Source organism: Argentina silus (genome assembly GCF_951799395.1).
Source record: "Argentina silus genome assembly, contig: scaffold_628, whole genome shotgun sequence".
NCBI lineage: Eukaryota > Metazoa > Chordata > Actinopteri > Argentiniformes > Argentinidae > Argentina > Argentina silus.
In genome coordinates, this window is record NW_028152782.1 from 5001 (window position 1) to 14732 (window position 9732).

The 9732-nt window shown below is 45.7% G+C and overlaps 1 protein-coding gene and 1 long non-coding RNA gene across 2 annotated transcripts in view; both read left to right on the plus strand.

Moving 5' to 3' along the window:
- The window catches only part of cyp26b1 (cytochrome P450, family 26, subfamily b, polypeptide 1), a 4115-nt gene extending 3173 nt beyond the window's left edge, over positions 1–942 (plus strand). The window contains exon 4 of the mRNA XM_083697894.1: positions 493–942. Coding sequence (XP_083554020.1) covers positions 493–894 — 402 coding nt within the window. The 3' untranslated portion in view covers positions 895–942. The remainder of the gene's footprint in view (positions 1–492) is intronic.
- Positions 943–1935: 993 nt separating this feature from the next.
- On the plus strand, positions 1936–4203 carry LOC310824633. The gene is made up of 2 exons (XR_014555047.1): positions 1936–2581; positions 2700–4203. It is a non-coding gene; the product is annotated as an uncharacterized lncRNA (long non-coding RNA).
- The last annotated feature ends 5529 nt before the right edge of the window (positions 4204–9732 follow it).

Consider the following 9732-nt stretch of genomic DNA (forward strand, 5'->3'; position numbering starts at 1 on the left):
CTGGTGTCTAACTCCTCCATCTCTCCTCTCTCTGGTGTCTAACTCCTCCATCTCTCCCTCTCTCTCTGGTGTCTAACTCCTCCATCTCTCCCTCCTCTCTCTGGTGTCTCACTCCTCCATCTCTCTCTCTCTCTCTGGTGTCTAACTCCTCCATCTCTCTCTCTCTGGTGTCTAACTCCTCCATCTCTCCTCTCTCTGGTGTCTAACTCCTCCATCTCTCTCTCTCTCTCTCTGGTGTCTAACTCCTCCATCTCTCTCTCTCTCTCTGGTGTCTAACTCCTCCATCTCTCTCTCTTCTCTCTGGTGTCTAACTCCTCCATCTCTCCCTCCTCTCTCTGGTGTCTAACTCCTCCATCTCTCCCTCCTCTCTCCTCTCCTCTCTCTGGTGTCTAACTCCTCCATCTCTCTCTCTCTGGTGTCTAACTCCTCCATCTCTCCCTCCTCTCTCTGGTGTCTAACTCCTCCATCCATCTCTCTCTCTCGTCCCTCCAGGGGGTCCAGATCCCTAAAGGCTGGAGTGTGATGTACAGCATCAGAGACACCCACGACACCTCGGCCGTCTTCAAGGATGTGGACGCCTTCGACCCCGACCGCTTCAGCCAGGAGAGGGGCGAGGACAAGGAGGGCCGCTTCCACTACCTGCCCTTCGGAGGCGGGGTCCGCTCCTGCCTGGGCAAACAGCTGGCCACCCTGTTCCTCCGCATCCTGGCCATCGAGCTGGCCAGCACCAGCCGCTTCGAGCTGGCCACGCGGACGTTCCCTCGCGTGGTCACCGTGCCCGTGGTCCATCCCGTTGACGGCCTCAAGGTCAAGTTCTACGGCCTGGACTCCAACCAGAACCAGATCATGGTTGCCGCCAAGTCGGACGACGAGATGCTGGGAGCCGCCGTGTGATTGGTCGATCGGGTGGCGGTGGTGGTTGGGATTTCGGCGATTGGAATGGAAAGAGAGGCGCGGGGGGGGTGGGGGGGGTTGCTGGGGGGGGGTGGTAAGGGGCGGAGGGTGGTAAGGGGGGAGGGGGGTAAGGGGTGGAGGGGTGGGGGGAAGGGGGGGTTCTGTCCCAAGACTTTCCTTGAGAGAAATCAGAAGCTGCCAAAAAGTTTATATTATATTCTCTATTGTTTTTTTTTCTTTGTTTTTTTTTAAGAAATATACAAAACTATGTATAAAATTAAAAAAGTTATGTAATATAATGAAAAAAGAGATTAAAGAAAGTACGGTTAGGCGAAGTTATGCACAAATGAGAAGCAGTTTCCTAGAGTGTATTTGAATGGATAGAGGGATGAAGAAAGAGAGAAAGAGAGAAAGAAAGAGAAGGAGTGATGAAACAGGGTACACAGATGAATGAAGCGTTGGGGGGGGGGGGGGGGGTAGTGCTAATGACATTGATATCTGACCAGGAGAGGGGGGATCTTGGCCTGGAGGAGAAACAAAGATAGATAGATAGATAGATAGATAGATAGATAGATAGATAGATGGATAGATAGAGAGATAGAGAGATAGAGATAGACAGATAGATAGATAGACAGATAGACAGATAGATAGATAGATAGATAGATAGATAGATAGATAGATAGATAGATAGATAGATAGATAGATAGATAGATAGATAGATTGGGCCAGGATATCAGACATCTAGTAGTTTAGGTCTAAGTAGTTGTGTTGCCTTTCACCGTTGGTTGGTTCCCATGGGAACAAGGCAAGCTAGATCATGCACACTTGAGGTATTAGAAAACAGGAAGTATATACAGCTATTTGGACCCAGATCTCCAGGGTTAGGGTTAAAGGTCAGATCTGCAGGGTTAGGTTTAGGGTTAGGGTTAGAGGTGAGATCTCCATGGTTAGGGTTGGGGTTAGAGGTGAGATCTCCATGGTTAGGGTTGGGGTTAGAGGTCAGATATGTAGGGTTAGGGTTAGAGGTCAGATATTTAGGGTTAGGGTTAAAGGTCAGATCTGCAGGGTTAGGGTTAGAGGTCAGATATTTAGGGTTAGGGTTAGGATTAAAGGTCAGATCTGCAGGGTTAGAGTTAAAGGTTAGATCTCCATGGTTAAGGTTAAGGTTAAAGGTTAGATCGTAGGGTTAGGGTTAGGGCGCTCATACAGGACTTCAGGGATGCTAGGTTGGCAGAGGGAGCAGGAATGGACATATTTGGGGCGTGTGTGTGTGTGTGTGTGTGTGTGTGTGTGTGTGTGTGTGTGTGTGTGTGTGTGTGTGTGTGTGTGTGTCTAAACTCAGGTGTGTGAGCGGCACAGACAGACTGACCTGCCATTGAATTAAAAGAAACATTTTTAGTTTTTTTTGTTTTGTTACTCTGTCTGCACATAAAAGACTATCAGATACGTCATAATCACCTCTCTTCCCTGCCAACCCTTCAACCTGTGCTTCAGTTCACTACCATGTCACCAAGACATGCCTCTTCCAGCCAATGACTGTCTGTGTCTCACACAGCGGCCTGGACTCCTAACGCTACAGGGAGAACTTGATCCGAACGGAGAAAAAAAACAGAACTGCCTAAGCTAAAGGGAGAGAGAGAGAGAAGAGAAAAGAGAGGGAGGAGAGATAAAGGAGAGGAGAGAGATGGTGAGGAGGAGGAGGAGGAGACCTACATACATGCTGCTTAAGAGTTGCTTTTGTTTTTGTTGTTGTTGTTGTTTTTTTATTTTTTTTTATATTGTATGTTTTCTTTCCCTTGGAGCAGAGTTCCATGGACCTCTGTTGAGAAGGTGCTGCTCCTCCTGTCAACACGAAAATGCAAATCGAGATAAAAGAGAAGTGACTTTACCACACTTTACCACACTTTACCACACTTTACCGCACTCTCAGAACACAGGGTGCTACACCCGGAAAAACACCCTTTCGGGTTCCTTTCCACAGAAGGTTCCACATGGAACCCACAAGGGTTCTAAATGGAAACCAAAAGGGTTCTACGTGGAAACCAAAAGGGTTCTACGTGGAACCCATACAGGTTCAAAGGGTTCTCCCACAGGGACAGCCAAAGAACCCTTTTGGAACCCTTTTTTCTAAGAGTGTTTAGCTACAAATAAGAGAAGTAATTTCGCTATAGAGAAGTAACTTTACGATAGAGAAATAACTTTACTATAGAGAGATAACTTTACTATAGAGAAGTAACTTTACTATAGAGAATTAACTTTACTATAGAGAAGTAATTTTACTATAGAGAGATAACTTTACTAAGGAGATTAGAATGTGACACAGTTGCACAGTGGGATCAGTCTCCGACTACATTCCAGAACCAGGAACATCCAAACTTCCACTGGGAGAGCAGAGGCCAAAGTCCCTCTATGACTCATCACGAGAACCTTACAACTCACAGACGTTCCGGAAGCCTCTGCAAACTCTTTTCCGGAAGCCTTGTTAAAACGCATTCCAGAATCCTCCTCGTATTTGAGTCAATGGAGGGCATCGGGAGCCAGGGTGGGAGGGGAACTCTGAACTCTGAACTCTTGTCTACATGTTCCACAGATCATGCCTATAGGAGACTTCCAACCACACCACTGATCGTTTGTAATGACACATGTCTGCTGCTTTCTCTGTACATGTTTCTAACTGAGAGATCTAGATTGCTATGATAGTTTGCAAAGTGAGATTCGCCATTTTCTTGTTTTGTTTTTTTAGCTAATATTTGCATTTGTGAAAAACAAAGAGGGATGTTACTCTGTTTAGTAAGCCATGGGGCAACACCTATTCACAATCTCTAATATCCTAATATTATTGTTATTACTATTAATATTGTTGTTGTAATAAAATGTTATTTTAAGTGCTATTTTTATTATATTTCAGATTAGAGTTCTAGTATAAATAAAAGTTTGTTGGTAAATATTGTTATATTTAGTATGATATGAATTTCAACTATATTGTAAACAGTGTTTATTAAATGTTAATATTGTTTATGGGATTGTAGTAATTATTATTGTTATTACCTTTATCACTGCATTCAGTTAATATTAATAAAAACAAGAAGCACTTGCGAGGTATGTTCATTTTGAGTGCCATACGACTACATTTTCCTTTCTATTCTGATGATGTACGTTTGTCTGTCTGTACATCCTGTTTGGAAGTCTTTTTACTCATCCACTCTTCACTTAGTTTCAATATGAATGTTTTTTTTTTTTTGGTTCATCTTTTTTTTGTTACCGTGATTCTTCAATGTACTCCTGAAATAAAATATAATGTGAAAAGTTTGACCATGGCTTCTCCCTTCATCATCTCCTCCTCTTCCACTCCCTTCCTCATCTCCTCCTCTTCCTCATCTCCTCCTCTTCCTCATCTCCTCCTCTTCCTCATCTCCTCCTTTTCCTCATCTCCTCCTTTTCATCACCTCCTCTTCATCATCTCCTCCTCTTCCTCATCACCTCCTCCTCTTCATCATCTCCTCCTCTTCCTCATTCCTAGCTCCGGTCATGAGCTCAGAGTCCCCACACCAAGCAGACATACGTATGTACTTAAGGCTGTATGTGCATAGAGCATTTTCAGGAATTACAAAGAATATATGTACTGTATATAATATATAAAATAAAGTTTCAGTAGAAACTTTGTGTGCTTGCTCAGCTGGCCTAAAGTAATATGGTAGTGGAAGATGTTTACATAGATGAGGTTATGAGGTCAGAGGTCAGAGTGACTGTGCTTACCCAGTTGGGTCTTAGAGACTGGGGTTCAAATGAGGAGGCACAGGTCAAAATACAACTTCTTGCTCAGGGCCCCAATTTGCATGTAAGAAAATGTGTAAAATTGGGGAAAAGTCGGCCATCTTTACCTTAATATGTCTAATAGACACAATGAGAAATAATCCAATGGGAGTTGAGAATACTGCAAAAAACTCTGATTGAATAATGACAGTTTTCTCAAAACCATTGTGAGAATCAAGCTACACAGCCGGCCAGGCTGTGGAGTATTGTGAGTTGTGAGGTATGTGTTGCTCTGCTCAGCTGCTGTCGGTAATCACATTGGGGATCTTAGTCTTTACCTTTATTGATTTCAATATTCAGCCCTGGCTATCTCTTCTGATATCTCTTATCTTCTGATATCTCTTCTGATATCTCTTATCTTCTGATATCTCTTCTCTTCTGATATCTCTTAGCTTCTGATATCTCTTCTGATATCTCTTCTGATATCTCTTATCTTCTGATATCTCTTATCTTCTGATATCTCTTCTGATATCTCTTATCTTCTGATATCTCTTCTCTTCTGATATCTCTTCTGATATCTCTTCTCTTCTGATATCTCTTCTGATATCTCTTCTCTTCTGATATCTCTTCTGATATCTCTTCTCTTCTGATATCTCTTCTCTTCTGATATCTCTTCTGATATCTCTTCTCTTCTGATATCTCTTCTCTTCTGATATCTCTTCTGATATCTCTTCTGATATCTCTTCTCTTCTGATATCTCTTCTCTTCTGATATCTCCTCAGATATCTCCTCTGATATCTCTTTTCTTCTGATATCTCTTCTGATATCTCAGGTTATGAACCAGCTGCAAGAGAGGCTCTGGGTGTATAGTATCTATGAACCAATCAAGGCCGCGTTGGGAGATCACAGGAACCAATGAATGCAGTTCCAGCTAATACTCTTTATACAATCTATCTATCTAATCCCAGTTGATATGCATCACACCAGGGGAGGCTGGTGGAGGTAGACATCGGAGGACAGGCTCATTGTAATGCATGGGATTGAATGAGGAATGGTATCAAACACACACGTAATCCATTTGCTACGTGTTTGATACTGTTCCTCATCCCATTCCACGCATTACAATGAGCCCGTCCTCCGATGTCTACCTCCACCAGCCTCCCCTGACATCCACAACAGCAGAGAGAGTATTCCTCTCCTCTTCCTGACCCTCACATTCATACACAAAGACAGTATTCTTCATAGGAGCGTTATTTATTTCACTGCATTTTACTTGATGACATAACAGGGACTGACACTGTTCTTCATAACAGGGACTGACACTGTTCTTCATAACAGGGACTGACACTGTTCTTCATAACAGGGACTGACACTGTTCTTCATAACAGGGACTGACACTGTTGTTCATTCAGATTCACATTCAGAACAACTTCAACGTCCCTGGAGACGCAATTTGTTGCACAGCAGCATGTCAAAACAATACAAACCAGATAAAAGACAACAACAACAACAACAACAACAACAACATACACTGATTGAGTGACACAAATAGGCCTTTCCTTGGTAGGGTATAGAGTCTGTACAACAAGCAGGGGGTGGGCTGCTCAAGGTTTAAAGGGTAAACGCTCCAGATTTAGCCCCAAGGTTGAGAGAAGAGACAGAGTATTCTTCATAGGAGCACATGTTTACATTCTCTTTGGTTGTATTTTGTGTGTGATGTGTGTGTGTGTGTGTGTGTGTGTGTGTGTGTGTGTGTGTCTGTGTGTCTGTGTGTGCGTGTGTGTGTCTGTGTGTGTGTGTCGTGACTGTGTGTGTGTGTATGCGTGTGTGTGTATGTGTGTGTGTGCACGCACGCATGCATGTCTGAGTGTGGGTGCGTGTGTGCGTGTGTGTGTGTGTGTGTCTGTGTGTCTGTGTGTGCGTGTGCGTGTCTGTGTGTGTGTGTCGTGACTGTGTGTGTGTGTATGCGTGTGTGTGTATGTGTGTGTGTGCACGCACGCATGCATGTCTGAGTGTGGGTGCGTGCGTGCGTGTGTGTGTGCGTACGTCTGTGTGTGTGTGTGGGATGTGCGAAGGTGTGTCTTATTTTAAGCCATGGAGGAAGCTTAAGACACACCTCAATGTTGTCCCTAAAAAAATGGGACAATGACGTTTTTGAACTTGAACTTGAACTTGAACTTGAACTTGAACTTGAACTTGGATCCTGGGACAGAGGCTCCGCTCCTCTCTGCTTCCCGGTGCTGCGCGTCAACAGAAACATTCTCCAGTGGGCAGGAGGACTTTGTCTGTCAGCGCTCCCACTTTTCCCCTTTCACATGGTTCCTCTGATCCTCTTCCTAGACCCTGGGGATGTTTACCTCAGCTGGAGAGGGCCAGGGTCTGTGTGTGTGTGTGTGTGTGTGTGTGTGTGTGTGTGTGTGTGTGTGTGTGTGTGCGCGTGCGTGTCTGTGTGTGTGTGTGCGTGTCTGTGTGTGTCCATGTGTGCATGTGTGTGCATGTGTGTGTGTGCGTGTGCGTGCGTACACACGTGTGTGTCTGTGTGTGCATGTGTGTGTGTGTGTGTGTGTGTGTGTGTGTGTGTGTGTGCGTGCGTACACACGTGTGTGTCTGTGTGTGCATGTGTGTGTGTGTGTGTCTGTGTGCCAATGCACACACACGTGTGTGTGTGTGTGTGTGTGTGTGTGTGTGTGTGTGTGTGTCTGCGTGTAAAGCAGGATGAAGGCGGCCTCTCCTGTTCCGTCATTGCCTCAGAACCACAAAACACTCTTTTGATGAACCGCTCCTCGACCGCAGCGGTCCCAGGACAGGCCTCCTATTGGCTGAGAGAGAGCCATATGAGTCATCTACCGTACACAAGTCGTTTGTGTGTTTAGGTTCAAAGATCCCTGGTCATAACTGGGATGACAACTTCTTCTACATGGCAAACAGGACTCCCGGTTGGAAACATGACCGTGTGTGTGTGTGTGTGTGTGTGTGTGTGTGTGTGTGTGTGTCTGTGTGTGTGTGTGTGTGTGTGTGTGTGTGTGTGTGTGTGTGTGAGTGTGTGTGTGTGTGTGTGTGTGTGTGTGTGTGTGTGTCTGTGTGTGTGTGTGTGTGTGTGTGTGTGTGTGTGTGTGTGTGTGGGGGATATGAAAAGAGAAGGGGGATTTTTTTTGTTGTTGCCGTAATGACATTCAAGTTCATTTGTCAATTTCCCCGAAATACATACATACATAGATAGAATACAGGGAGATATTTTTCCTTAGGGAGGGAGGGGGGAGGGATAGAGGGAGGGAGGGAGGAATGGGGGGGGGGTGCTGGAGAGAAAAACCACAGCAAACAATTCCACAAACAACAACAGTCCGACCCAATGGAAGACAGATGTCTCTGCCTGTAGAGTCACTTCAAAGACCGGTTCTGGTACACACACACACACACACACACACACACACACACACACACACACACACACACACACTGGAAATAGCTGGGAGGAAGAGCGGAGAGGTCCAGACCGACATTTGTTTGCAGTTCGCCTTGGGGAGAAAATATCTGCCTGACCACAGTCAGTAAGTACTACAAGCTGCCCCACTGCTGGGAATCGATCACTCGTCAAAGTGAGTGTGAGTGTGAGTGTGTGTGTGTGTGTGTGTGTGTGTGTGTGTGTGTGTGTGTGTGTGTGAGTGTGTGAGTGTGTGTGTGTGTGTGTAAGGGTGTGTGTGTGTGTGTGTATGTGTGTGAGTATGTGTGTGTGTGTGTGTGTGTGAATATGTGTGTTTGTGTGTGCATGTGTGCGTGTGTACATCTGTGTGTGTATGTGTGTGTGTGTCTGTTCCAATTGAGCAATTGATGGAGACGTGAAGGTTCTGTGAAAGCGCTCTGCTGAGTTTGAGTTTCAACACACCTTTATTGTCCGCCTCAGGAATGTTACAACTGCTACCAGGGAACACAACGGCCAACGTCAAGAAAAGAAACCAAGAGAAAATTCAAACAAAAAGTAGTCTTCTGTGGCCCCGCTTCTCCTCAGATACTGGGACATCCTTCACCGCCATAACATAACCAACAGCCCAGTCTAACACACGCTCTCTACAACCCCTTAAACATATTACAGAGAGCGAGAGAGAGAGGGAGGGGGGTGAGGGAAGAGAGAGAGAGAGAGAGAGAGAGAGAGAGAGAGAGGGGGGGGTGGGGGGGGGGGGGTGAGGGAGAGAGAGAGAGAGAGAGAGAGAAAGAATGCCAAAAAAATAGTTAGTTCATATTGTCTGCTAATCTCAGTGGGTCTGAGTTCTCAGAGAGAAAGAAAGAAAGAAAGAAAGAAAGAAAGAAAGAAAGAAAGAAAGAAAGAAAGAAAGAAAGAAAGAAAGAATGGAAGAAAGAAAGAAAGAAAGAAAGAAAGAAAGAAAGGGTTAAACACAGACTTTGACAGAGAGAAGAAGAGAAGAAGAAGTTCATATCGCGTCCTTAAATGATTCCTCCGTAATCTCTCCTTCTCTTCCTAATTATCTTTATTAATTCATTCATTTATTTGATTTTATTCTTCGTTATTATCTCCGTAATCTCTCGCTTTCTCTCGCCGTCCCCGTCGCGGCGGTTTACCTTTCCCCCCGTCATTGGTCTGGTCGGTATGGCAACCCGACCTTCTCACCGTCTCCGTGCGCGATCTGACGCCCGGCGGGAAGTTACGACGTGACCCCCTGTCCGCCGAGCGGATTATCGTCTACCGTCCCGTCTGTAATCCGGGTAATCTGATGCACGGCCACACTGACGCCAACCTGAACACACAGCCTGCAGCGGAGAGGGGAGGGGGGAGGGGGGGGGGGAGGGAGGGGAGAGGGGAGGAGGGTGGGGAGGAAGGGAGGGAGGAGGGAGAAGGGGAGGGGGGGGGGGGGGAGAAGGGAGGCGAGGGTGAGGGGAGGGTGAGGAGGGATGGGATGGGATGGCTGTGTAGAATACCTAATGCTAGCTTCCCCTTGCTGTCTGAGTCTACAGATCTTAGCGTGTCTCTCTACAGGAGAGAGGACCAGTGTCTGACCATGCATATCACCTGGGGCTGATGGGAAACGGAGTCTAGATATCTCTCTGTTGTCACCAGAAAGTTTTGGTGCT